Source organism: Candoia aspera, chromosome 7, assembly GCF_035149785.1.
Source record: "Candoia aspera isolate rCanAsp1 chromosome 7, rCanAsp1.hap2, whole genome shotgun sequence".
Lineage (NCBI taxonomy): Eukaryota > Metazoa > Chordata > Lepidosauria > Squamata > Boidae > Candoia > Candoia aspera.
In genome coordinates, this window is record NC_086159.1 from 338,445 (window position 1) to 366,407 (window position 27,963).

The 27,963-nt window shown below is 51.4% G+C and overlaps 2 protein-coding genes across 22 annotated transcripts in view; one reads left to right on the top strand and one right to left on the bottom strand.

Annotated features, from left to right (window-relative positions):
- Positions 1-19,032, bottom strand: part of PPP6R2 (protein phosphatase 6 regulatory subunit 2) — a 91,951-nt gene extending 72,919 nt beyond the window's left edge. For 3 of the 9 annotated variants that reach the window (XR_010068318.1, XM_063308833.1, XM_063308831.1), the window contains exons 1-3: positions 19,011-19,029; positions 16,980-17,110; positions 1,663-1,912 (exon numbers count right to left, since the gene is read on the bottom strand). Coding sequence is in view for 5 of the 9 variants with exons in the window: in XM_063308833.1 (XP_063164903.1) it covers positions 1,663-1,889 (227 nt within the window). In the remaining 4 variants the exon portion in view is untranslated. Of the gene's footprint in view, positions 1-1,662; positions 1,913-16,979; positions 17,111-18,634; positions 18,653-19,010 lie in introns of those variants that run through there. The other 6 variants (XR_010068321.1, XR_010068319.1, XR_010068320.1 and 3 more) reach the window with 5 other exon arrangements.
- Positions 18,788-27,472, top strand: DENND6B (DENN domain containing 6B). 13 transcript variants are annotated; one of them, XM_063308847.1, is made up of 20 exons: positions 18,790-18,944; positions 19,033-19,071; positions 19,170-19,212; positions 19,313-19,425; positions 19,668-19,748; positions 20,750-20,855; positions 21,139-21,218; positions 21,372-21,434; positions 22,349-22,404; positions 23,057-23,179; positions 23,349-23,444; positions 23,524-23,618; positions 23,886-23,951; positions 24,179-24,243; positions 24,910-24,999; positions 25,183-25,236; positions 25,433-25,542; positions 26,284-26,386; positions 26,741-26,815; positions 27,098-27,472. In XM_063308847.1, the coding sequence occupies exons 1-20, from the start codon at positions 18,822-18,824 to the stop codon at positions 27,218-27,220; spliced, it is 1,704 nt and encodes a 567-aa protein (XP_063164917.1). In that variant the 5' UTR covers positions 18,790-18,821; the 3' UTR covers positions 27,221-27,472. The 13 variants fall into 13 exon arrangements, 12 of the variants coding, with proteins under 12 accessions (XP_063164917.1, XP_063164922.1, XP_063164923.1 ...); XR_010068322.1 differs by lacking the exon at positions 26,284-26,386 and having other exon boundaries at positions 18,788-18,944; positions 27,098-27,237; XM_063308852.1 differs by lacking the exon at positions 23,349-23,444.
- The last annotated feature ends 491 nt before the right edge of the window (positions 27,473-27,963 follow it).

The following is a 27,963-nucleotide window of genomic DNA, read 5'->3' on the forward strand; positions in this document are numbered from 1 at the left end:
CATGGGAGATAGCTGACAAGCTCTCCGATACAAAAAGGACAAGTTCAAAAAAGAGGGGCACTTAATGAAACAGACTATCAGGAAAGAGCCCGAATTTTGTCCCCTTTTAGCAGTCCAGTGCTTTGTTGCACCCTGTCTTCCTTCAGAACTTTCTCCATACTTCCCTCCCTTATCCTCATATCCTTCCCAGCTGCGCAACCATCAAGAGGCTCCCCAGAAATAAAGATAGTCCTTGAGTTACATCTGCAGTCGGGACCAGGATCGCCATCACTAAGAAGGCAGTCATAAAGCATGTCACGTGACCGCATTGCTTAGCGATGGAAATTCAGGCCGTCCCAGCTGTCGCGTAACCCAAGACGCATGGGTCCACGCGGGCCTGTTAAGTGAGAAGTGGAGGTAGGCCCAGGTAAGGTGGGAGAGGACCAGGGAGCCCCAGGAGAGATTGCATGCAAGTCGGGGGAGGGGGCACTCGGTGTGGCATGAGCTCAGAAAGGCTGGGGAACACGGGCGTGGGGTGCATGCGGTCACAGGGAGGCCAGGGAAAGAGGGTGCGGGGTGCGCATGTGTGTGTGTGAGCGATCGCAGGGAGGCTGAGGAAAGAGGGCACGTGGTACGTGCACGCACATATGCAATCTCAGGGAGGTCAGGGAAAGAGGGCATGGGGTGGGTGCGATCCCAGGGAGGTCGTGGAAAGAGTGCACAGGGTGCATGCAATCGCAGTGAAGCCAGGGAAAGAGGGCACAGGGTACATGCATGTGTGTGCGCGATCACAGGGAGGCCATGGAAAGAGGGTGTGAGGTGTGCACGTGTGTGTAAGCACAGAGAGGCTGGGGAAAGATGGCATGAGGTGTGTGAGAGTAAAGGGAGAAAGGAGGACGTGGCACATGTGAGCAAAGAAAGGCACGGGGGAGACTTACCCCAGTGACTCGCGCCCTTCCCTGCTGGCTTCCCATTGACTTTGCTTGGGGGAAGCCAGCAGGGAAGGTCAGAAATGGCGATCACATGACCGTGGGACGCTGCAACTGGTTGTAAGTGCAAGCTGATTGTCAGGAACCCAAATTTTGTCCACATGCAACAAAGCATCCAAACTTCGAGTACCAGTCATAACTCCCTTCATTCAGCACCATTGTAACTTCAAATGGTTGCTGAATGAACGGTGGTAACTCAAGGACTACCTGTAAAGAGCTTCATCCTTCTTTCTTCTTTACATCCAAGCATGTGAAAAAGGGAATACGCTTTGTTAAAATTTTTGACTTTTTCAACCTATTTCAGCATACAGATATTGGATCTTCATTTCATTCATTTAAATTACACAATGGACTACAAAATGTAAATGGTGCCTGATATTTGTTATATTATACTCCTTTATCTATCAATATCGTTGAAATGAAGTTCAAATACATGTATGTTGAAATAGGTTGAAAAGTCAAACATTTCAAGGGGGTGTACTTACTTTTTCACAAGACTACCTGTCATTTCTTAGTGTTCAGATTATTCAGAAGTCATCTTAAGCACCATCCGAGCTTGCTCTTAAACACAATGAGGAAGGAAGGGCCCCCCGTGGGTCTCACCGCAGAACTGACCAGCCACACATCTGGTGCCTTTTCCTCCTACCGAGCCTCTGACCTGCCCACTGGCACTGGCCAGAAGGAGAATACGTACTTGAAGCGGACCTTCTCATCCATGTCCAGGGGAGGCTCGTGGGTGATTAGGCAAACCAGCTCCTCCATGCAGTGCTGCTGACAGAGGAAATCCACCAGCTTCCGGTTCTGTGCTTTGCACTCTTGGAGGATGTCATCTTCGTCCATCAACTCATGCAGAGTAACGTCCTCTTTGTCCAGCAACTTGTCAACATGTGACACTGTATTCAGATCAAACTTCCAAAACATGATGGGGGTGCGCGCACACCTAGCTGAAAGGGAGAGGACGGTATAATCACTACGCTGCTAGCACCAAAGCATTCCCTACTTCCTGCTATTTTCTGGCTTCCTGTTTCTCACAGGAAAAGTACTTTCCAGGAAAATTGCGTAACAGATGGATGGTTGGATTTATTTATTTAAATTTATATCACTGCCCATCTCCCCCCAACAGGCATAACTCCCTGGCAAAACTCCATCTTTTGTTATCTGGGCAGGAAGCCCAACCGTATCTACCTGATTACTGAGAATGAACCAGCTAGTGGTTTAATATCAGAGCCACTGGAAAATCAGCTCTACCGAGAGCACCGCTTGGCCAGTAAGGGAAGCCCAATTTCACAGCTTTCCAGTATCTGCCAAATGCTCAGCACAGTTGCACACACAGATTAGATGATGCTGAGGAGACAAAATGTTACCCTGCCCACTCTTTCTATCACATAATGGTTTACCTTTCATTTAATGGATGGAGTTCTCTTTAAAATCTGTTTCAGGTTTGCCGCCTGAAATAAACATGGGAAATCAAGCTAGATTTCTTTAATGCCTGGAGCACATGTAGCTCTGCTCTGCAGATCCAAGATCACCGAAGGACAATCAAGAGATTCCTTGTTACTCTTAAGATGGACTTTTCCTACCAATTCAGTTTCTGAATTTTTCAGTTTTGAGAGATTTAAAATAAAAATGCTGGTGCACTGACAGATATTCTGGGACAGTGCTCACTTTCAAGTCTACTAAAGTTTTTGCACTCTGATCATCACGATGCAAAAAAACCACTGTACAACTGGAAAAAGTCACAAATTACAATCAGAATGACTAGGGAACTGGAGAAGTTCCCCTTAGAGGAAGGTCTGTAACAATTACAGTTTTTATAATAAGATTGTGTTCATGCTAAGAAAGAAGAGTGTCTCTAAGCACAATCAGCAGATGGAAGAGCCTGTTACAGGCTTATCAAATAAGTGGTCTCTTATCATGCACTTTCCAGGAAAGAGATTCAAAGCAGAGAGACGCTGCCTTAATGAACTCGCTCATAAAGAAAGGCTGGAGGGTACCCATCTCAATTTTTATCTCTCTACTGTAACCTTTTTCCTGGCATTAAAACACATTAAAGAACCTCTATGTGAATCTTGCTTCTTTCAACATGTTCTGTAATCAAGGGGCTTGACCGCTTCTTAGCCTGAAGCAAAGATGGGCAAGGGGAGACAGAATTCTGCAAACAGGAGGAAAAGTTGTTTCCTTCTTTCCCACAATGCTAGAATGCCAGGTAATCTGCTCGAATTAAATGTAGACTTCTTTATACAACACAAATATAGATGATTGTAAAAGGAGCCTGCACAAGTTCATGAATGAAAGGGCTATCAATGGCTATTAAACTTCACATTTATTGATGGTCTGAACTGAGAAATCTGCCCAGCTCCATAAGACCCTGGGCAGCATATAACATTAAAATAATAAAAAAAGAACAATGTGTGCCTCAGAAGAAAACTTTCAACTAAAAGAGGCTCACCAACAATCCTACCCTTAAGACTGGGGAAAAAGCTGGATTTTCAAAAACTTTTCAAAAATAGCCAGGGTAGGAGCAATACTGATCTCTGGGGAGATGCTTCAGCTTCCAAGTGGTCTCCAAGGCAGCCCCACATGGAGCACCTTGCAATGGTCTGCCCATAAAATGACTAGGATGGGAGTGACAGTCTGGAGGCCCCATCCCAGTCCAGGAATGGGTGCAACTGGCACATATGAGGTATTTGTGCCAAGTCCCTCCTGGCCACGCTGACACGTACTCTTTCAGCAGAAACTGCAAGTCCAGGAAACCTCCAAGTTGCCTACCAGTCCTGAACAGGAATGTTTCCAGGCCTGGAGGGTCCAAATACCCACAGCCCTTCAGTCCTGCTGGGATTGAGCCAATCTATTCTTCCCCACCTGGTTCCTCCCTTCAGACCCCAGGACAAAACTCTGAGACCATCACTTGGACAGCCCAGAGATGGAGGCGCACCCCCATCTCAAGAGGTCATCCCTGGATCCAACAGTGTTGGATAACCTTAATCAAGTCTTCAAGGGAAGGTTGTAGAGAGGGTGATGGGTTCTCAGCTTCGGAAGGCCCTGGATGAAGCAGATTTATCTGGACCTTTTTTAGTCTGGGCTCAGGCCGGGTTGTAGTGCTGAGAAAGCACTGGTCACACTTGTGGATGACCTCTAAAGGGCTCAGGATGGGGATGGTGCATCTATCCTGACCTTCTTGGATCTCTTGGTGGCTTTCAATACTGTTGACCATGATATCCTTCTGAACCAGCTCTGGAGGTTAGGAATGGGGGGAGCTGTTTTGCAGCGGTTCTTCTTCCTCTGGGGCCAGTCCAGTCATTGTTGTTAGGGGGAGAGAGGTCCACTCCTAGGCCTCTTCTATGTGGACCTCAGGGCTCTGCTCTCCCCCCCCTCCTATATAATGTCATGTTCCCCATTTCAATGTTCTGTTAACATCGTAACGTTTCACATGTCAAACCGTTTTCCATGTATACCCGTCTTGCTCGTGGCTGGGTTTTTCCATTCCTGCGCTCTGTTTTGTTTTGGAACTTTGGAATGTATGTTTGGGTTTGCACTCCTGTTCAAGGTTACTTTCCCAGGCGCATGTAACAGTTCCTAGCACCTGGGAGGGGGTGTGTGCTGACGGGTGCTTGGGGCGGGACAGGATTGAAGGCAAGGCTTTTAAGTTTGTATTTGGCGCGCTTTTGCTCATTCTCAGCTTTCTCTGTATTTGCATACTATTCCTTTAATAAATCAGTTATCTTTAAGCCCGAGCTTGTGACACTGAGTATTTGGGATTAGGCAACCATTACATAAAGCTGAGAATTGTTTATATCATTTCCGCTAGCCCCATCCAAAGTTTGGGTAAAGAGGAGTGCTAGCGATGATCGAACCTCCGCTTCGCGAGAGTGAAGGGAGCGAAGAAGAGCCGGACTCGACGAAGACTCTGATAGCTCCAACTTCGAGAGCGCAAAGGGCAGCACGTCGGGAGAGACGAGATGTCCAATTGGATGATCTATTGTTAGCAGTGCAGGGTGCCACAGGGGGTGTACTCCAGCCCCAACCCGAGGTGGAAGCAGCACCGGGGAGGGGATCTCCACAGCCATCCTGGGAACCCGAAATCCCCTTATCGCCGAGGGTGGTGGTAACCAATAGACCCTTAGAAGAGCCTGTCACCCCTGCCCACATGAAAGCAATAGAGGACAAAATGGATATGATAGTGACCCTCATAAAAGATGTCACCAGAGGCTCGGGGTCCCTACAGGAAGATTGGGAAGAGGACCCCTCTCAGCTCGTTTTCCCAAGACGGAGTTCCCTGTCATTCAGGGGTAGAAGTAAGACTCGAGCTCCCCGGCAATTGGGGGGAAGGGAGTCAAGGGCGTCCAGAGATCGGCCACCACTGGCGGCTCGACGCACGCTGTTGTTTGCAGAGCCACCACAGCCGGTGGAGCCGGTAAGGACCTTCCCACCCTTTGGGGTGAAGTTTGATGGGGACCCTACCACGCTTTCCTTCTTCATTACAAATGCTAGACATTATATGGAGGATTGGGGTCGAAGTTTTCGCTCTGAACAAGGCAAGATTAATTTTATTGCCAACAAGCTGAAGGGGAGGGCAGCTAATTGGTACGTACAGCTGTGCCAAGCTGAGGCCACGGAGTTAGAGGACTTTGATGAGTTTCTGTGGGCGCTAAAACAGCACTTTGAAGACCCATTGGCCCAAGAGAGAGCGTAGAACTGCCCACGTTCCCTTTGCCACGGCCCATGATCTTCACGCAATTGGATGGGACCATGGCGGAAGGGAAAGCAGTCACTCACTCTACAGGACTGGTGGCTTTACAGATGGGCACCCATTGGGAGAAATTGCCTTTTGTCATAGCTCCAGTGGGGGGCCCTTTGGTGATTTTGGGAATGCCTTGGTTTGTGCAACAAAACCCTTTCATCAATTGGCTGCATAGAACTGTAACGTTTGCTGATGGATTTTATAAAGTACCTGAAAAGGACTTGTTAGAGGACATGGAGGGAGGACGGGTGGCTAACACTACAGTACAAACCCTTCCACCACTAGAAGGGCTGCCTAGCCAATACCAGGATCTGGCTGATGTGTTTGGGGAGAAGGAAGCAGATCGCTTGCCACCTCACCGGAAAACAGACTGTGCCATTGAGTTTTTACCTAATGTAAAGTTACCTCACCCAAAAATCTATCCCATGTCTCCCAAAGAGCTAACTACGCTGAGGGAATTCATTGACAAAAACCTGGCTAGGGGTTTCATTGAGCCGGCAAACTCCCCGGTGGGGGCCCCTGTTCTCTTTAGACCAAAAAAGGATGGCTCATTGAGGCTGTGTACCGATTTCCGCGGGCTCAATGCAGTCTCAATATTAAATAAATATCCTTTGCCCCTTATCAAAGATATGTTATCGCATCTGGCCAGAGGCAAAATCTTCTCAAAATTGGATCTGAGAGAAGCCTATTTTCGCATTCGCGTAAGGGAAGGGGATGAGTGGAAAACAGCGTTTAACTGTCCTCTTGGGGCTTTTCAATACAAAGTCCTGCCATTTGGTTTATCGGGGGCACCTGGGGTTTTTATGCAACTTATTAATGAGGTCTTGCACGACCACCTGTTTAAGGGAGTACTAGCGTATTTGGATGATGTATTGATTTATACTGAAACCATGTCAGAACATATTCACTTGGTGCGTCAAGTGCTTACTAAATTGAGAAAAGCTGAGTTGTATGCTAAACTGTCCAAGTGTGCCTTCCATCAATCACAAATCGATTATCTAGGATATAGAATTTCCGCTAAGGGCATTGAAATGGACCCTGCCAAGGTTGAAGCGATTGTGGCATGGGAGCCTCCACGTACCAGGAGGCAATTACAAAGTTTCCTTGGATTCGCCAATTTCTACAGGGCATTTGCCCAAAATTTTGCGGAAATCACCCTCCCCCTTACTGAACTGTTAAAAACTAAAGCGCAGGGGGATACGCGACGCTCTAAAAACCCAGGAGCGCTCCTTAAATGGACTCCAACTTGCCAACAGGCATTCGAGGCGCTCAAACAAATCTTCACTACCGAACCCATTTTGCAGCATCCAGACCCCACCAAGCCTTTCATAGTACAGGTGGATGCCTCCGATTTCTCTGTCGGGGCACTACTGCTCCAGTCAGACCAGTCTGACATCTTAAAACCCTGTGCTTACCTCTCTCGCAAGTTCACCGAAACTGAGAGACGGTGGCATGTTTGGGAAAAGGAGGCTTTTGCTGTAAAAGCCGCTTTAGAAACTTGGCACCACTTATTAGAAGGGGCTTCAAACCCTTTTGAAGTCTGGACTGACATAAGAACCTGGAAGCATTAAGCACCAGTAGAAAACTCAGCCCCAAACAACTTCGCTGGGCTGAATTTTTCAGTCGCTTTGATTTTACCCTCAAATTCATTCCAGGCCAGAAAAACTTTTTAGCTGATGCGCTGTCACGCAGACCCCAAGATGCTGGCCCAGGGCCAACGGTGCAGGGTACTGTGTGGACGGAAAAGCAACTGAGTCTGGCAGCGGTGACACGCAGCCAAGCGCGAGCGCAACAAACTCAACCTCAAGCCGCTCCGCCTCCCTCCCAGTCACCGCGCTTACCAATTCCATCAGACTTGCAACAACAGTTGCTACTCCACCTTAAAAATGATACTTGGTTGCAAGCCAACCTACACACTGTAACTTTCACTGACAATTTTGCCTGGCGCAACGATCATCTCTATGTGCCTGACGCTTTGCGGAAAACGATCCTCCAGCGTTGCCACGACGACAAGTTGGCTGGACATTTTGGATATCTTAAAACACTTCACCTAGTTCGGCGTCAATTCTGGTGGCCAACTTTGCTAAAGGACCTTAAAGCATATGTCACTGCATGCCCTGTCTACGCGGCTACAAAGCGCAAGACAGGCAAGCCTCAAGGTCTCCTCCAACCGGTTGCCACCCCGTCCTTCCCATGGCAGGACATATCCATGGACTTTATTGTCGACCTACCGCCCAGTCAACGAAAAACTGTCATTTGGGTGGTAAAAGATTTTTTTTCTAAACAAGCGCATTTCATCCCATGCGCCTCTATCCCCACCACGCAACAGCTGGCACGCCTCTTCCTCGTTCACGTGTACCGCCTTCATGGAATCCCCGCCCGTTTGGTGAGTGACAGAGGCACACAATTTACGTCACAGTTTTGGCGGGCATTTTTAAAACTGCTTGGCACCAAACAAGCCCTATCCACCGCTTGGCATCCGGAAACGGATGGATCTACTGAAGCAGTTAATTCTACTCTTGAACAATACCTTCGAGCTTTTGTCAATTACCAACAGGACAACTGAGTGGACTTACTCCCATTTGCTGAAGTCGCTTATAACAACGCCGTGCATCAAAGGACTGGTCAAGTTCCCTTTAAAGCTGTCTTCGGGCGGGAGTTCGTCCCGATCCCTGAACTCCCGCACCCGCAGCCGCCCCCAGCCTCTCTCGCTGACTGGGCTGACTCTCTCAAAGACTCGTGGCTAAACATTCAACAAGCTCTCAACCATGCCCAAACAACCTACAAACGCCATGCAGATGCTAAACGCTCCCGCGAACCTACTTTTGCTGTGGGGGATAAAGTCTACTTATCCACAAAATTCATCAAATCACCACAACCCTCCAAGAAACTTGGCCCTAAATTTGTGGGTCCTTTTCCCATTGTTGCACAAATTAACCCGGTTACTTTTAAACTAGATTTACCCCATAACCTCAAGCGTTTACATCCTGTTTTCCATTGCAGCTTGCTCAAGCCCTATCTACAGTCGGACCGCTGGCATCCCCATCTGGCTCCGCCACCTCCGATTATGATTGATGACCAACAGCACTTCAAGGTCACTGAAATCCTTGACTCCCGCCGCCAGCGTTCCACTTTGCAGTACCTCGTTCGTTGGAACCCTAACCCTGAATGGGTTTCTGCCCCCGATGTTCGCTCACCCCACCTGGTTGCTCGTTTTCACTCTACCTACCCCGACAAACCAGCTCCTTAGCACTGTTCACGAGGGGGGGCGATATGTCATGTTCCCCATTTCAATGTTCTGTTAACATCGTAACGTTTCACATGTCAAACCGTTTTCCGTGTATACCCGTCTTGCTCGTGGCTGGGTTTTTCCATTCCTGCACTCTGTTTTGTTTTGGAACTTTGGAATGTATGTTTGGGTTTGCACTCCTGTTCAAGGTTACTTTCCCAGGCGCGTGTAACGGTTCCTAGCACTTGGGAGGGGGTGTGTGCTGACGGGTGCTTGGGGCAGGACAGGATTGAAGGCAAGGCTTTTAAGTTTGTATTTGGCGTGCTTTTGCTCATTCTCAGCTTTCTCTGTATTTGCATACTATTCCTTTAATAAATCAGTTATCTTTAAGCCCGAGCTTGTGAGACTGAGTATTTGGGATTAGGCAACCATTACATATAACCTCTAAATGAGGCCACTGGGAGGGGTCATTTGGTGGCATGGGGTGTGGTATCATCAATATGCAGATGATGCTTAGTTGTCCAACTCTACCCTATTGCTGGGTAGGTGATGCTGATCAGATGCTTGCTTATTATTTAATAAACAAATTTATATGGCCGCCCAACTCACATACAGTGACCCCAGGTGACTTACAAAATTAAAATCCACAATACAAAAAAGCCAATATACCTCCCCCCACATGGCGGCAACAAACACACTCAAATTAACCACAGTGCCTGGAGGCTGAGAAGGCGTGGATGAGGCAGAATTGCATTAGGGTTAGGGTTCTGCAGTGTGTAAGTGCTTGTCTGAATAATGTTCTTACATAGCTTCTCTTGTGGGAGGTTGGATTGTTACTGTGGTAATGGAGCACTTGGTTGGTGTGGGTAGCTTTCCTGTAAACTTGTGTTCCTAACTTACCAACATTTCCTCTACTGATGAGGATGTCCGGGAATGGTAGTGTGTTGTTTTCTTCCTCCCTTGTGAATTTTATTCCATTAAAGATATTGTTGATTGTCTTGTGGGTTTCTTCCAGTTGTTTCTTTTGTATTATGACAAAAGTGTCATCAACATACCGGATCCATACTTTGGGTTGTATGTGTGGGAGTGCTATCCTTTCCAGACCCTGCATTACAGTCTCTTCTATAAGTCCTGAAATTGGTGATCCCATGGGTGTTCCTTTGGCCTGTTGAAAGTAGGTTGTAAGGCAGAGGTTGATGAGGTCGATTATCCCGGGTATTTCTATTTTGGTGTATTTGGCTAGGTCAGGTGTGTTGCGCAGAACTGCAGCCATGGATTCTTTCGCTAGTGCCAGGTCTATGAATGTGAAGAGAGCTGTCGCATTGAATGATACCATGATTTCACCTTCTTCTATTTTTAGGTTTTTGACTTTCTGGAGGCACTGTAGTGGGGAGTTGATAGAATGTTCACTCTCCTCTGTGAGGTGTCTGAGTTTCTTTGTAAGCTCTTTAGCTATGTTATAAGTGGGAGTCCCTGGTAATGATACAATGGGCCGAAGTGGTATGCCCGGCTTGTGTATCTTGGGGTGTCCGTAGAAGCGTGGGAGGACGGGTCCACTGTTTTTCATCCCCCTCTGTTCTTCTTGTGTAATTTGACCTTTCTTGGTGAGGTTGTTGAGAATTCTTTTTACCTGGTTGTCCAGTTTCTGCATGGATTGGTGTTCACCGGGGTGTAAGTTTCTTTGTCCTCAAGTAATTCTTTGGCCTTTTGTACACACTGTGATCTGTCCATAATGACGGTGGTGCGACCTTTGTCTGCTGGGAGGATGATGATGGTTTCGTCCATCTTTAGGTGTAACAATCCAACCCCCCACAAGAGGAGCTGTGTGAAAACGTTATTCAGAAAGCACAAATGCCCTGCAGTTACCCAGAGCACCAGAAAAAGGAAAAAGATCATCTGTACAGCATCTTCCAACAAAATGGATACCCGCTCAACTTTATCAAAAAGTGCCTCACCACCCAACCCACTACAATCCAACCAACAGAAGCTATGAAAAGGATAACACTGCCATACATCAGAAACATCTCAGAAACCACCAACAGACTGTTACAACCGCATGGCATTGCCACAGCACATAAACCAACTAAAACTCTTCAAAACATATTAAGTAACCCAAAAGACCCAATAGCCCAAGAAGAAAAAACAGGAGTTATTTACAACATACAGTGCAAAGACTGTAACAGCCACTATGTAGGACAGACAGGCAGAAGACTAGCAGAGCGCATCCACGAACACCAACTAGCAGTCAGAAGACATGACGAGAACTCCTTCATCTCACAACACATGGACAGACTCAACCATAGTTTCAACTGGGAAACTGTAAGCATCCTAAACCAAGCCAAATCCAAAAACGCCAGAGAATTCCTGGAAGCCTGGCACTCAGACAAAGCAGCCCTCAACAGACACATAGAGGTAAACAACATTGACATACCATTCAAAAGAGACAATAGAAAAGCCAAAAAACCAGTACACTCCCTTGCCAGCAATCAACACCCAGATATGCAAAAATCAACACTAGGATTAACACCAGATGAACCATCAAACAGCACAATACGGAACTAGGCAATCAACCAATCAGCAAACAGCAGCCCAATCAAAGAACTCCCAAGGAGAGAACATTACATTATTGAATTCCCTTCCTGTTCCTCTCCAAAATTCAATCATCTCCCCCGCTGTTGGCTTGCTTCCATTATTAAAAACTGAACCATTCCAGAAACCCTTTGGAGTTTGAAATGATGCCATCAGTTTATTAGCTTGTATGTACAGTCAGAGGGATTTTTTTTAATTGTCCTTTTCTACTTTTGTTTCTTGATCTAAGTATACCATGATTTTTGATTGCTGTTCTAATGGAGTATTGTAAACCATTAAGAGCCTTTTTAATTGTAATAGGTACAATCTAATAGAGAAATCTTCAGCAAAGGATCGTTACCTTGTCGTGGTGCTGGAGCTTGAGCACCTCAATGATGCCATGAACTAAACCGTGAAGGGCCACCCAGGACGGGAAGGTCATGACAGAGAGGTCAGACTAAATGCGATCCCTGGGGAAGGGAATGGCAACCCACCCCAGTATTCTTGCCGTGAAAACTAAATGGATCAGTACAACCAGAGATATGTCGGTATACCATCGGAAGATGAGACCTCCAGGTCGGAAGATGGTCAAAATGCTTCTGGGGAGGAACAGAGGATGAGTTCAACTAGCCCCAGACGTGATGACGCAGCTAGCTCAAAGCCGAAAGGACGGCTAGCGGCCGATGGTGCTGGTGGTGAACGGCGAATCCGATGTTCTAAGGATCAACACACCATTGGAACCTGGAATGTAAGATCTATGAGCCAGGGCAAATTGGATGTGGTTATTGGTGAGATGTCAAGATTAAAGATAAGACATTCTGGGCGTCAGTGAACTGAAATGGACTGGAATGGGCCACTTCACATCAAATGACCACCAGATCTACTACTGTGGACAAGAGGACCACAGAAGAAATGGAGTAGCCTTCATAATTAATAGTAAAGCGGCTAAAGCAGTGCTTGGATACAATCCAAAAAACGATAGAATGATCTCAACTTGAATTCAGGGCAAGCCATCTAACATCACAGTGATCCAAATATACGCCCCAACCACAGATGCTGAAGAAGCTGAAGTAGAGCAGTTCTGAGGATCTGCAGCACCTACTGGACAACACGCCTAAAAGAGATGTTATTTTCATCACAGGAGACTGGAATGCTAAGGTGGGCAGTCAAATGACACCTGGAATTACAGGTAAGCATGGCCTGGGAGAACAAAACGAAGCAGGACATAGGCTGATAGAATTTTGCCAAGACAACTCACTCTGCATAACAAACACTCTCTTCCAGCAACCTAAGAGATGGCTTTATACATGGACTTCACCAGATGGACAACACCGAAATCAGATTGACTACATCCTTTGCAGCCAAAGGTGGCGGACATCTATACAGTCGGTAAAAACAAGACCTGGAGCTGACTGTAGTTCAGATCACGAACTTCTTATTGCACAATTTAGGATCAGACTCAAGAGATTAGGGAAGACCCACAGATCAGCTAGATATGAGCTCACTAATATTCCTAAGGAATATGCAGTGGAAGTGAAGAACAGATTTAAGGGACTGGACTTAGTAGATAGAGTCCCAGAAGAACTATGGACAGAAGTCCGCAACATTGTTCAAGAGGCGGCAACAAAATACATCCCAAAGAAAGAGAAAACCAAGAAGGCAAAATGGCTGTCTGCTGAGACACTAGAAGTAGCCCAAGAAAGAAGGAAAGCAAAAGGCAACAGTGATAGGGGGAGATATGCCCAATTAAATGCAAAATTCCAGAGGTTAGCCAGAAGAGATCAGGAATTATTTTTAAACAAGCAATGCGTGGAAGTGGAAGAAGACAATAGAATAGGAAGGACAAGAGACCTCTTCCAGAAAATTAGAAACATTGGAGGTAAATTCCAGGCAAAAATGGGTATGATCAAAAACAAAGATGGCAAGGACCTAACAGAAGAAGAAGAGATCAAGAAAAGGTGGCAAGAATATACGGAAGACCTGTATAGGAAGGATAACAATATCGGGGATAGCTTTGACGGTGTGGTCAGTGAGCTAGAGCCAGACATCCTGAAGAGTGAGGTTGAATGGGCCTTAAGAAGCATTGCTAATAACAAGGCAGCAGGAGACGATGGCATCCCAGCTGAACTGTTCAAAATCTTGCAAGATGATGCTGTCAAGGTAATGCATGCTATATGCCAGCAAATCTGGAAAACGCAAGAATGGCCATCAGATTGGAAAAAATCAACTTATATCCCCAGACCAAAAAAGGGAAACACTAAAGAATGTTCAAACTATCGAACAGTGGCACTCATCTCACATGCCAGTAAGGTAATGCTCAAGATCCTGCAAGGTAGACTTCAGCAATTCATGGAGCGAGAATTGCCAGATATACAAGCTGGGTTTAGAAAAGGCAGAGGAACTAGGGACCAAATTGCCAATATCCGCTGGATAATGGAAAAAGCCAGGGAGTTTCAGAAAAACATCTATTTCTGTTTTATTGACTATTCTAAAGCCTTTGACTGTGTGGACCATAACAAATTGTGGCAAGTTCTTAGTAGTATGGGGATACCAAGTCATCTTGTCTGCCTCCTGAAGAATCTGTATAACAACCAAGTAGCAACAGTAAGAACAGACCACGGAACAACGGACTGGTTTAAGATTGGGAAAGGAGTACGACAGGGCTGTATACTCTCACCCTACTTTTTCAACTTGTACGCAGAACACATCATGCGACATGCTGGGCTTGAGGAATCCAAGGCTGGAATTAAAATCGCTGGAAGAAACATTAACAGCCTCAGACATGCAGATGATACCACTTTGATGGCTGAAAGCGAAGAGGAACTGAGGAGCCTTATGATGAAGGTGAAAGAAGAAAGTGCAAAAGCTGGCTTGCAGCTAAACCTCAAAAAAACCAAGATTATGGCAACCAGCTTGATTGATAACTGGCAAATAGAGGGAGAAAATGTAGAGTCAGTGGAAGACTTTGTATTTCTAGGTGCGAAGATTACTGCAGATGCTGACTGTAGTCAGGAAATCAGAAGACGCTTAATCCTTGGGAGAAGAGCAATGACCAATCTCGATCAAATAGTTAAGAGCAGAGACATCACACTAACAACAAAGGTCCGCATAGTTAAAGCAATGGTGTTCCCCGTACTGACATATGGCTGCGAGAGCTGGACCATAAGGAAGGCTGAGAGAAGGAAGGTAGATGCTTTGGAACTGTGGTGTTGGAGGAAAATTCTGAGAGTGCCTTGGACTGCAAGAAGATCAAACCAGTCCATCCTCCAGGAAATAAAGCCAGACTGCTCACTTGAGGGAATGATGTTAAAGGCAAAACTGAAGTACTTTGGCCAAAGAATGAGAAGACAGGACACCCTGGAAAAGATGCTGACGCTAGGGAGAGTGGAAGGCAAAAGGAAGAGGGGCCGACCAAGGGCAAGATGGATAGATGATATTCTAGAGGTGATGGATTCATCCCTGGGGGAGCTGGGGGTATTGACAGCCGACAGGAAGCTCTGGCGTGGGCTGGTCCATGAAGTCACGAAGAGTTGGAAGCGACTAAACAAATAAACAACAACAAGCTAGAGCTCATTCTGAATTTTGATCATGTCTTCCAAATTACTCATACTTGCATTGGCAAAATGTGCAATTATTTTTATTTATTCATTTAATTTATGTGGCCACCCACTTGCCAAACCACTCTGGAAACAAGAGTTAGAAACATAAATACAGGTAAATGATAAAAATAATGCCTACTAACGTAAAACATTATTACCCCTAAGATTCTTTTTTTAATTCTTCAGCTGAAAATTGTAAGATCAAATTGATTAACGGGCTGTTTAAGTCTTGCTGTTATGCACCACCATTTCTTTATTAATCAAATTTCTAGGTCACACAACTTCAAATGACTCTGGGCAGCTTAACATATACAAAAACTATAAAATCAACATTAAAATCAATAGATAGCGTCACTTGAAAAAAACGGCACCAGCAGAGACCAAAACAGACAAAAAGCCCTACAACCACACTAACCCAAGGCCTGAGGAACAGCCATGATTGTCATGCTCTTTTAAAGGCCAGTAAGGTGGGCAGGGTCCCACAAATCTCTAGGGAGACACTGTTCCACAGAGGGGGTTCAACGGCAGAGAAGGACCTCTTCCTGGGTACTGCCAGATGGCACTGCTTAATTGACAGGACCCAAGAGCAAGCCAGCTGTCAGATCTTACAGGACAGGCAGAAGCCACAGGATTCAGATGGTCCCTCAAATGACTAGGCTCCATCCCATCCAGAGCTTGAAAGCACCTTGCGTTGCACCAGGAAGCCAACTGGTATCCAGTGCAGTTCACGAAGCATGTGTGTTATGTGGGCATGGCACAGTCTAGTTGCTGCTCATGCTGCTGCATTCTGGATCAGCTGTAGCCTCCAAGTGGTTACCAGGACCAGCATTTAAAAAGCCACAGTTGCAGTGTTTCACCTAAAAACTCTACAGCTTCCAAAAGAAATGCCCCTGAGACTAACCTCGGAAGTAGAACAGGAGTGCATTCAGGCTCCCCGGCCACTGCCTCTGACAGAGATTGTAGCTGTGAACCCCTCTGCTTCCTGCCAATGCCAGCCTATGGCGCCTGAAATTCAAAGTTCACTAGTCAAGAGGTCAGTTCTTATGGGAGCCTTCCTGATAACTAAATACTGAGTATAGGCGCCACCTCCATCTTCTCCTGACTGAATATTCCAGAAGTTCCTTTGTCACCTCCCAGGGACACCTGGCTATTCACTCTAACCCTAACCCTATTCACTCTCAAAGCAGACAGCAGCCTGATCTCCAAGGCACACATTATACTTATTTCCTCTCCTTTACACACTACTTGTAATACCATTTAGCCACTCCCAAAAGCCTTAGAAGGCCCTTTAGCGGAATTAGGAATAAACATCCACCTATGGCTACTGCCAGGGCATTGGCTATAAAAAATTTTCATCTCAATTCCTGGAGGCAATCTTGGCAAAAAGCCTGCCCCCACACTGTCAAAGCCTACCCTGTGTTACAACCAAGCCTCCTGCTTTTGATCAGCCATGCAGAATATGGTCAGCTATCAATAGTGCGCGCGTTAATCATGGCAGGTGTGCAGATTCCCTATATAAACGGGTTAAGATACCATCTCCAAGATGTGACTGCAGGGCTGACAGGCGAACTGTTAAACACATAATACAAGAATGTAAGATTAGAGCCTACAACAGGAACTTTGCTGATTTCCTGATGGCAACTGATGCTGCAAAAGACTCTATTTGTAATCCTAATATTTGTTTTTAGTTATAATTGTCCCATGACCAATATATATTTTAATATACCTTTTTTATATTCCCAATTTTTAATATATTTGTAATACGTATGATGTGCTGCCATACGATCAATAAATAAAATACACGCTACTGTGTTTCCTAGGTATCGAATAAATCTCCAAAATAGTTTCCTGGAATAATCCAGATGAGCTTTTACCTCTAGGGAAAATCTTGTTTCAAATATCAGAACTTCGCTGCAGGCAGAGAGACATTTGGTTTCTCACTTCTGCAAAGAACTTGACTTTGGAAAAGGCTTCCATTTAACTCAATGTTATCTTTTATCTTCTCCTGGGAAATGGAAGAACATGAAGAGTTAATTCCAAGACGCACAAACGCAGCAAGATTTCCATGTATGAAAGCAGCGTACCCCAGAAAGCAGGCCGTTAGGAAAACAAAACGGGGGGTTACCAGGGGACCACGTGCCTGCCTCCTATAGGATGGGTGAACGTGCAGCAGAAAAAAATGTGCACGCCCCTCCTTTCCTAGCCTTAGGGTGTATGGATTAAAAAGGGCTCTGCAACACCACAAATTATTATTTGATTTATATGCAGCCCAACCTCCTAATGGTTCTATTAAAAACAAGTTCAAAAAATTCAATGACAGACAAAAATGAAGAGTAAAGATGGACTGTGATGGAATTTTGTCAGAGGCAGGAAGACAAACGAGGGCCCAAGTCCCAGTGAGCACAGGGCATGGCTGAGGGACAACGGTGGAAAATAGCACAACTGGCTGCCTAAGAAGGCAGAGGTCCGGGGAGGCCCAAGGTGCTGCCAAGGGCACTGGAACGCAGCCCAGAGGGCGGTCCGAGAACCCAGCGCCAGGTCAGGAGTCACTAAAGGGCAGCGGCAGGCTCCCCCGAACCAGCAGCCCCACGAGCAACCCCCCAAAGTCGTGCCCGTGGCCTCGGCGCCAGACAGGATCAGCGATCGCCCGAGACTCAGCCCTGATGCGTATTTTAAGGGTCCGGGTGTCAGAAAACGGATGCGTCTCGCCCAGCTCCGTCCACCAGGATGCTCCGTGGTGCAGCCGGTGAGGTCTGGGGGGTGGAGAGGGGGTGAGCGGCCCATGGAAATCCAGTCGTCCCGGCCGGAGGCCGCAAGGCTTCGGCGCAGCTGCCTGGGCAGAGGCCGCTCCGTCAAGGCTTCGGGCCGGGATCCTCCCCACGCGCGGGGCCGGGCGCCGCTAAGAGCTCGTTTCCTGTTCGGGCAGAAGCGGGGGAAGCCCGCGGGACTCCGCCGTCGGGGGTCGGCCGCCGCCTCCTGCTCAGGTTAGGCTGACCGCCGGGATCAGCCACCTAAAACGCGGCCACCGCTAAAAGCCCCTACCGTGAGCAGCCACCTCGGTTCCGGGAGAGGCGACCAAGGCACCGCGTCCCGTCCCGCTCGCTGCCGAAGCAGCAGCGAAGCCCGAGAAACTACCCAGGCCCGACAGCGCCGCGCGGCTGCGAACGAGGCAAGCCGAGGGCGGACTGCCTCCGGGCGCTGCAGCCGCGGCACGCGCTACGGGTGGGGTCGGCCAAACCCGGGCGGCGCGGAGGCGGGCAGGCCGGGCCCTGAGCAGAGGCGCCCGAAGGCCCCGGAGGATGGCAGGGCGGGGTCTAGCCTCCGCCGGCCCCCGCCGAGGGCCCGCAGGGAAGGGACCCCCGCAGCAGCGGGAACGCCGGACCGCCGGCCCTCCCTCAACGGGCGCGGCTCGGCCCCGGGACGAGGCGATGCGCCCACCGCGGGGCCGGTTCCCAGGGAGCCAGCCGCGCGGCGCCGGGAGCGGAAGAGCGGGCTTGGGCGAAAACCCGACTCCGGGACGCGCCCTCACCGGCCAGGCCGCCGCCGCCGCCGCCGCTCCGCTGCAAAATGGCTGCCGAGAGCGGCGGGGCGCATGCGCGCGCGGGTGCGGGGCGCATGCGCGCGCGGGTGCGTGCCGCGCGGGGCTGCGCGCTGCGCCAGGAGGGCTCCCGCCGCTGGGGGCGCTCGCTCTGCGCCTGCGCGCTCCGCCGGCGGCGATGGCGGTGAGGGGCGGCTGCGGCCCCTCGCTGCTGGTGCTGCTGCCCTGGGGACGGCTGTCGGCCTGGCTGGAGTGCGTCTGCGCGGTGACCTTCGACCTCGAGCTGGGGCAAGCCCTGGAGGTGGGTCGCGCGGGGAAGCGATGCGGGGGGAGCGATGCGGGGGGTCCGTCCCGCCCCGGGGCTCACCGGCGCTCTGCTTCCCTCGCAGCTCATCTACCCGCCGGACTGCGGCCTGACCGAGAAGGAGGTACAGTAGGCGGAGGCGGAGGCGGCGGCGGCGGCGGCGGCGGCGGGCCCCCGCCCCTCCCGCGTCTCCCGCCGCGTCTCACGCCCTTCTCCCCGCAGAGGACCAGCGTCTGCTACCTGGCCTTCCCCGACTCCTACTCCGGTCAGTGGGGCGGGGGGCGGGGCGGGGCGGGGCGGGGCCGGCGCTCCCGGCGGCCTGCTGAGCCGCGGAGCCCCCGCTGAGGCCCCGCTTGCGCCCGCAGGGAGCCTCGGGGACACCCAGTTCAGCTTCCGCTTCCGCCGGGCCGCGGGGCGGCGACAGGCGGCGCTGGAGGGCGACTCGCCGTGCAGCCGGGAAGCCCCGCCGGGCCTGCAGGTGGGTCGGGCGCCGCGGAGCCCTCCCCGGGCCCTTTGCGTCTCTGCAGGTCTCCGGGGGGAAGGGGGCGGCTCCGGGCTCTGCGCACACCGGGCTGCGGAAGTCTCTCCGCCGGGACCTTTGCCAGGCCTCCGGGGCCTCCGTGAAACCCCACCCCGGGGCGGGCGCCTGGCGATGGGCAGCCGCGCCCGGAGCCTTCCTGGAGTGGGCGGGAGTTCAGGGGTGCTCTGCCTCTCCCCCAGCCGGAGCCCGCCCACTTTTTCGGCTACGTTTACTTCCGGCAAGTCAAGGACAGCTCGGTCAGAAGAGGCTACTTCCAGAAGGTGAGTGGGGTGGGCCCAGGCATGGTGGACCCAAGCAAAGGTTGCCCCGTGCCCGGCTGTTGCTGCCCTAACGAAGGGCAGCCGTTCGCACGTCCTCCCGCACTGCCATCCTTTGGTGGCTCTGAAAACGCGAGATGCGTACAGAGCACATTCTGATGCAACCACGCTAGCCTTTTGGTCTGCAAATGACAGAAGCCTGGGGAATTCGGCATATCGGACTTACAGAACAGAGAGAAAAGCAGGGGAAAACTGCGGCTGGCTACAGAGCTGTTGGGTGTTCTGTTTTGGCTCTGATCAGCAGATTAGCAGATGAGTTAAGTCCAGTCATAAACAGAATAGGGCCAAAAGCCACGTTCTCTGAGGCCCCACGTCCCCAGAGGCCAGTTGCGGTGGCGGGGAGCCCCTTTGCCCAAAGGCCTTGGACCCCTCGCCTGATGTAGGAGGCAGATTTCATCCCAAGGCAACGGCAGGATCCACCTTGGGTTCTCCCTAGGGCTGTGCCCCTATTCCGGTGCTCGGCTCTGGTGAGGGTGTGGTCGTTTGGCCTGGCAGTGGTGGTGGCAGCTCCTTTCCGGGGCTTGCGTGGTATAGTCCCAGCAAAATACTCGTTTGAGTTAAAGGGGTTTGAAAGCGCCGTCGTCAGGGTGCAACTGGCCACGTGTGACTCTGGACAGCACAGCTCCTCGCAAGCTGAGCTTTGCAGATGGCAGGAGTAAGAAAGGTGAGCTGAGCGTCCATTTTGCACCGTCCTAAATAGAAGTGGATGAGATGTAGATGGGGCGGAAGAAGGACAATTTGGCTCACGCCACTTGGTTGGCAGTGGACCGGGAGGTCAGGTGAGTGGGGAAGGCTGTTGGGGATGTAGCTTTTTTCCTGCATTGTGGACAACGGATAGAGGCACGTGCTGTCACAAGGCCCACACTGGAGCAACATATAAGTTGTCTGGAAAGCAGTCTGACCTGGAGAGGCTGTTTTTAGGGGCAGTTGTGTTTGTGTTTCAGTCCCTTGTCCTGGTGTCTCGCCTTCCCTATGTGAATCTGTTCCATGCTCTGCTGCACCTCATTGCACCGGAATACTTTGAGAAGCTCGACCCATGTCTGGAGGCAGGTGAGGCCTATTAGTCTGGCATTCTGTGGGTTATTTGGGCCTAGGGTTATGTTTTGAACCTATCCAGCTGTCTGTGCACAGCCAGGAGTAGTTCTGGAAGGCATGTTGGAGGATTTGATGGGACTCGAGATCCATCATTGCTTCAGGAGTCCTGGACTTTAGTTGGGCTATGCTCCATTAGGACAGCAGCCAAAATGAGGGAACAGCTGCAGCACTGGGGTTAAGTCCAAGTGCTGGAAGACACACACACATTCTCACCCCAGTTACTTTGTGCTTCCTTCAGTGTGCAGCGAGATCGACCAGTGGCCGCCCCCTGTGCCTGGCCAAACGCTGAACCTCCCAGTGATGGGGGTCATAATTCAGGTATGTGCTGGAGGTGCTTCCTCCCTCCCAAGAGCTTCCGGTGAGAAGAAATGGGGGTATAGGTTACCATGGCCTCATTCTGCAAGGATGTCCAAGTGCAGCTGCAGTTTCAGGAAGGGAAGCCCCTTTGGCAATCTGCTGTTTGCGGTACAGGTGAGGATTCCCTCCCGGGTGGACAAGCCCGACTCCTGCCCCATCAAGCCGCTGATTCTGGAGGTGAGAGAAAGCTGCCTGGATTTGGGGAGGGGCTGTGCCAGGTAATAGCCAGGGGCTCTTGTCTCCTCTCCTCTCCTCTCTGCTGGCAGCATAGGAGGGAGGCCTTTCTGGTCGGAGCTCAGCCTGGCTGTGCTCAACGTCCTCTGGCATTTGCCCTGAGCACCTGCATCACCAACACAGTGCTTGACGTTGGGCAGGGAAAAGCAGCTGGTCCTGTAAGGGCTGAGCCTGCTGGGGCTGGGGGTGCTTCCTCGGCTTGCTTGCGAACCACTTTGGCCTCAATGCCTTTGGAAAGTTCCTTGCCTTCCCACTTGAAGCACGGCACTCCGCCACGGACCCCATGGCTGATAAAGCTCTTTGGATCGCCTTCCTGCAGATTCCTGCGCTCTCTGGTGGAGGGCATTGGTGGTGGCATTTTTCTTGTTTTAGTATTTTGGCCCCTAAGGAAATTGCATGTCCAACATCCAGATAGCCCACACACCCTGGTGCGTGTGTCCTGTGGTGTGGTGATGAGGATGTTCAGCCCATTTTTGTTGGGGGGAGGGTTAATGCATCCTTGTTTTTGCTTAAAAATAGCCACAATCACTCGTCAGCAATGCCACCTGTGGGAGGTCTGAGGCCCCAGGGAGGGGTCTGGAGATAACCACTTTCTTTCCACCCTGAACTGGAGTCTGGTTTCTCCAGATCCAATCTATTTCTGAATGCTGTGTGGTCTTCTCTGTCCAGGCCACCTGAAGAGGCCAGATTGGGCTCTTTCCAGGTCAAGCATTAAGCCTTTTCTTTCAAAGACCCTAGCCTGTTTCTCCTCCCAACGCCTGTGGGAGAGAGAAGCCTTTCTATCTGGGCTGAGCCTCCGGGCACAAAGTCTTGCCTTTTCCCGTTGACTTCCTTTCTGGCTGCTCTTCCTTGCTCAGAACCTCCTGCCAGCTCCCCTCGTCCTCCCCAGTGTTTCTGAACTGGACCTCTTCAGGTGAGTGCTCCACCTGGTTCTTGCAAAAACTTCTCCTGCCAGGGGTGGGGAGGTAGGCTGGCCAAACACTCAGGCCAGCATGGGGCAAAGCCTCAGCAATAAAAACAAGGGGTATCTCCTTCCCCAGAAGGGTTTCAGGAAGAGACTGGTGAGCACTCAAGGCTGGGTTCACAACACATCCTGAGTGCTTAACCCAGACTGTCAGAACAGTTGCCAGGTCCCATAGCCTGCCCAAAGGCCTGAGCCATGTTATGGCAACCAGATGGGGTCAGGACTCCATGGTTTGGCGCATTGCCGGAACCCTGCTTTAATATTTTTAGCTGTTTTTTAGTCTTTTTTTTTAGTTTTGTGCACTGCCCAGAGTCCACTAGAGCTGGGCAGCCAATACATTTAAATAAATAAAGCCTGGCCCTTCTCTTTGACTCCTGTGCGAACGGGGCATCCACTGAGGCACGTTTGCCTCAGCCTTCCTGTCTGGGGATTTGACTCCCAATCTGGCTTATGTACAACATCGGACCCAACAAACTGGACTCACAGGAGATGCCAAGCCTTGGTTAAACAAAGCTCACGTTGTTCACAGGCTTGGCCAGGTGTTTTGCGTGTCTGCATTCTGCACACACACGTCATGTCTCCTCCTCTGATCTCGGGACAGGTGCTTCCAGTCGGTGCTGGTCCATATTCAGCTGCTGTGGGAGCTCATTCTGCTCGGGGAGCCCCTGGTTGTCGTGGCCCCCTCTCCCGCCATGTCCTCCGAGGTGGTCCTTGCCCTAGCCAGGTACCAGGCCTGTGTACCAGCCCCTACAAAGCTGTGGGTGGCTATTGGGGAGGCCCTGGGGAGCCTGGCATGTTGGCTGAGGGGCCCTTTCCTGGCAGCTCTGCCTCCCTGCAGCATAGCACTGCTCTGGCTGCTCTCAGACGGGAATCGTTTCTTGACACCCCCCCAGCTGCCTCGCGCCCTTGAAGTATTGCTGCGACTTCCGCCCATACTTTACTATTCACGACAGCGAGTTCAAGGAGTACACAACACGGACGCAGGCCCCGTGAGTGTCCCTCGGCCAAGGGTGCCTGCGGGGGGCCCAGGGAAGAAGCCCCCTTCACCCCTCTGCTTGCTCCCCTCAGCCCCAGCGTGCTCTTGGGAGTCACAAACCCCTTCTTTATCAAGATGCTGCAGCACTGGCCCCACATCCTTCGCCTCGGGGACCTCCGAATGGCCGGTAACGCAGCACTGGGGGTGCTTTTTGCGCAGCAGTGGAGGGATGGGGACGAGGAAGGGAGGAAGCCAGAATGGCCTGTAATGTCAAGATGAGAGGCAGCCTGAGGCTGGAGATCGGAGACTGGGGGAGGTTTGGCCCCCTGCTTCTCCAGGGGGCAGCCCGGCCTCTCCACTGCCAGGCAGGATCTTCCACTGCTGCAAAGATGCTGGGTAGGTGTGGCAATGGTGGCCTGTCCTGGCAGTGCCATGTTTTGGTACTCCCACGCAGGGGACTTGCCCAAGCAGGTCAAGTTGAAGAAACTTGCCAAGTTGAAAACCCTGGACACCAAGCCAGGTGAGCCTGCCAGAAGCCAGCTGGCCTCGGAGCACCTCCGGCGGAGCCCCTTTCCTCAACTGCCCCGATGTTGAATACGGAAGCCCTTCTGGGTGACACCCGTGCGGAAAAGACCCATCCTTGGGAAAGATGGCCTGTTCTGCAGCTTGCGTGGAGGGTGGGCCCCTTTTCTCTCTCCCCCTCCCCCATCCTCCTTGCCTCTTTTGATTGTTCTGGCCCTGTATCAGGACTTTACACGTCATACAGAACATTCTTGCACAAGGACAAGACGTTGATCAAGAGGCTCTTGAAGGTGAGCCAGAGCTGAAACTCTGAAACAGGCTGCTGGGCAGAAACAAAAGCTTTTAGGCCCAGTGGGTTGGGGTGTCTCCAGGCCCTTCTCCCTTCACAGAGTTGCAGCAGAAAAATAAGTGGGGACGAGGGGAGGCTGGGCAGCACTGTCCTGTCCACAGCTGGCCTGCTAGAAGCATGGGGGGGGGGGATACGTGCCCCCCCTTCAGCAGAAAAGGCCCAAAGTCAGCCAATGGGCTCCTCTGGGCCAAAGCTGCCCTGGCCTCCGGAGCCCCCTGGTGGAGCAGCTCAGCAGGAGCAAAGGCAGCGGGATCCCTGCCCTGCCTCCTTGCCCTCACGCATGGTAGACCTGCCAGGATGAAGACCAATGGCCCTAGGGTGTTCAGCAGAGCCTTCTCCCACCCTGGCCTGGAGGAGGCAAGGCTTCAGCCTCGACCCTCCGTGCTGCTTGGCGTCCGACCCCGAGGCCATTGCTTGCCTTTCCCAGCAGGTGGAGTTAGTTGACTTGTCCCCCGCCCCCCATGCTCCCTGACCTGATGAACATGAGGAGCCACGGCAAGGTGGTCCTGGGTATCATCGGCGTCGCCTCTGTAGTGGGTGTTCGGCCTTGCTGTTCAGGGGGGCAGGGCCAGTGGATCTCGGCTGACCTCTCTGCCGTGCTCTACAGGGCATCCACAAGAAGCGCCCATCCGAGGCCCAGAGTGCCCTGCTGAGGCGCCAGCTCTTGGAGCTTACCCAGAGCTTCATAATCCCCCTGGTAAGTGGGGGGGGGCGGGCTGTGGGCTCGCCATGCAGACAGACAGGTCTGGAGAGCAGCTGAGGCACTGGGAGGAGGCTGCCTCCAAGCACTGGGCGCACTGGGAAGGAGCCGCTTGCTTGACAGACACCTGTGAAAAGTCCTCCCCCCCCCCCGACTTCTGTCCCGCCTCTTCATTCCTAGGAGCACTACATGGCAAGCCTCATGCCTTTGCAGAGGACCATCACCCCATGGAAGGTAGGGCCTTTCCAGCTTGCTCTGATCTGCCCCTGCCCACTCCCCCTCTGCTGCCAAGGGACCTGCAGAAGCCACTGGCCTGTCCTGGGGGCCTGCCCCTTACCCCAGGAAGCTTCTCCCTGTGCTGGGGTGGACCTTGTGCTCTGTCTGCCCCAGCAGGAATGGCTTCTCCCTGTCTCTCTCTCCCCTCCCCCAGACTCCCCCTCAGATCCGCCCTTTCCATCCGGAAGACTTCCTGAAGACCTTGGAACATGCTGGGCCCCAGCTCACCTGTATGCTCAAGGGCGATTGGCTGGGCCTCTACAGGTAGCCACATGCTCAATTTGCTGAGCTGAGCTGAGCTGTTCGGTCACCCCACTTTGGACTACGGGGTGGGGAAGACCCCATGTTTGCACCCTCCATGTTCCTGTGGGCAAACAGCCACACACCCTGCCCCAAAGACTGACTGTTCAGTTGATTCCCAGAAAACCGGGTCATTCCTGCCTTGCCTCCCTGGGACCTAACCCCGCCTCCCCCAGGATATTACAGCAGTTTACACAGGATGCTTGACATGCCAAATTAGTCCATTTGCATAACAAAACCAAGCTTGGTTTAAAGCTGGCCTAAGTGGGGTTTGGCCCCCAAAATCTCGCCAAACCTGCTGCAGTCATTGGTGGAAGTGGGGAGAACTCGCACTCGTGCAGCAAAGAGGCTCTCTCACCCAGACCAGAAACAAGCGGGGAGGGCAGGGGCTGCTCCTCCATTCAGGGCAGGGACGGAGGCTGCTGATCCATCTGGCCTGCTCTCCGGAGGTCAGTTCCCTTGAAAGTGCAGAAGTCCTTTTCACAGGGAAGAGGGGAAACGGTTCCTCCAGAACGACCCAACTTTGCCCTGCTCCTGATTCCTATCCTGGTGGGATCCTTACATTCCGAGCCACCCAAGGTGATGCCCACCCTTTATGTTTGGCTGACCTCATCCAGTGTGAGGCTTCCCAGGCGGCCTCTCTGGACTGGCACTGGGGGCGGCTCTGGCACTCGCCTACACTTCTGTCTTCCCCACACCCCACAGGCTATTCTTCCGGTCACCCAACTTTGATGGCTGGTTTCGCCAGAGGCACAGAGAGATGAGGCACAAGCTGGATGCTCTACACCTGGAGGCCATTGGTGAAGCGGTGGGTGGGAAGACAGCTGGGTGGCAACTGTGAACTGATGGGGCCACCCTACTGGCTTCTTCGGCAGAGCCCTTTCCGTAGGCTGCAACAGGCGGTCTGCCACCACGCTGCCAGGGCAAGGCAGCCTGGTTGCTCCAGAGCAGGGGGAGTGAAGTAGCCCACAGCACAGTCTTTGCTGTGCCAGCCTATCCCCGACTCCCTTCCGGCCTTCAGGGTTCATGCCCAGTGTACTCGGGGTCCTCCAGCTCGTTGGCTGGAATGCCTCTCTGTAGGAACTTGGGCCGGAGTGCTGCTGCTCCGGCATACCCAGGCAGATGGAGCAGTGAGGTGGCCTCTCTGATCCTCTTTTTCCAGAATATCAGGGCCTGGATGACAGACAAGTCTGAGGCAGAGGCTGTGGACATGGTGCTGAAGCTCCGTGAGAAGCTGGTGAGCCAGCCCTCCCCCAGCTCCCCCCCTTGGTGATTGCACAAGAGCCAGATAGGGGCCAACGGCACCTGTAGCATCCCTCTGAGCTGGTCCCAGAGCACAAACTGACCCCAACCAAGTGGATGATCCAGTGAGGCAGGGGGTGGACCAGCATTTGGGACGCACTTCCTGTCAGCCTTCAGCTTTGAGCACATGTTCCGAGGGTCTTTTCCCTGGGCTCATCTTGCCAGGACTTCAGGCTCAGAGAAGGGGATTTGCTGTCTGGTTATATCCCCCATGCAGGTGCAAGCCAGGAGCCAACACCTCCCTGTAAAAGAGGAGACGCTGCAGTGCGTGTGCCAGCACATCAGCGTGGTGGTCAGGTCGCTGCCCAAGGATCTCCAAGCCATTCTGTGTCACCAGTAAACAGCCAGTGCCAACAGAGTGGGGGGAGTTTGGTGGGTCAGAGTTAGGCGGGAGGGGGCTTGCCCTCTGAGCCCTGTGGTGGCCCTGTTGCACTGGTTAGGTGTGAGCAATCCTGGGCTGCAAATGAAGAAGTTGCCTAGCCTGTATGGAAGCAGAGTGGCACAGTCGGTGTTGGTGTGCGTGTGGGTTTGTGTGTGATGTGCAGTGGTTGTGCATTCCCAAGAGAAGGTAATAAAGCTTAAATTATCAGAAGGTCCCTCCACTGAGCTTTGCTTGGAAATCTGTTATGCTTTATAGCCTACCAGAGTTAGAAATTACGTCTGGAATCAGTCTTCAGGTGGAGGTGGGCAGCAGAAAACTGGGTCTCTTCAAAGCACCCCGGACAAGCCTGATCATCAGCAAAGGGCTTCTGACCCTTCTTAGTTCACCACCCTTAAGCTAAAAAGCTAAGAGAATGTAAGCCCAAGGCAGATGCTTGTGTGAAATAACTAAGCTTGCTTCTGATGGGAGGGGCCTGCCTTCTCCCTGTGTCAGCCCAATTTTGCACTTGACCAGTTGGAAAACTGTCATGCCCACAAGAATAAATTATGCAGGGGTGCCCCCCCACCGTTCTGTGGTTCAATCTCTTGGCCAAGCCATAAGAGGTGGGAAGGGCTCCAGCGTTTACTAGAAAGACCCAGGCTGTTCCACTGCCCCGAAGCCACCCAGAGGCAAGGAGGGAGTGGGGGCATCCTCTGGGATGT

What these genes read in the sequence shown, in the direction of transcription:
- DENND6B (XM_063308847.1), top strand. Translation starts at nt 18,822, where the DNA reads ATGGCGGTGAGGGGCGGCTGCGGCCCCTCGCTGCTGGTGCTGCTGCCC. An exon ending in AGCTGGGGCAAGCCCTGGAG is followed by an intron (nt 18,945 to 19,032) that starts GTGGGTCGCGCG and finishes CTTCCCTCGCAG; the next exon opens with CTCATCTACCCGCCGGACTG. An exon ending in CGACCCATGTCTGGAGGCAG is followed by an intron (nt 20,856 to 21,138) that starts GTGAGGCCTATT and finishes TGCTTCCTTCAG; the next exon opens with TGTGCAGCGAGATCGACCAG.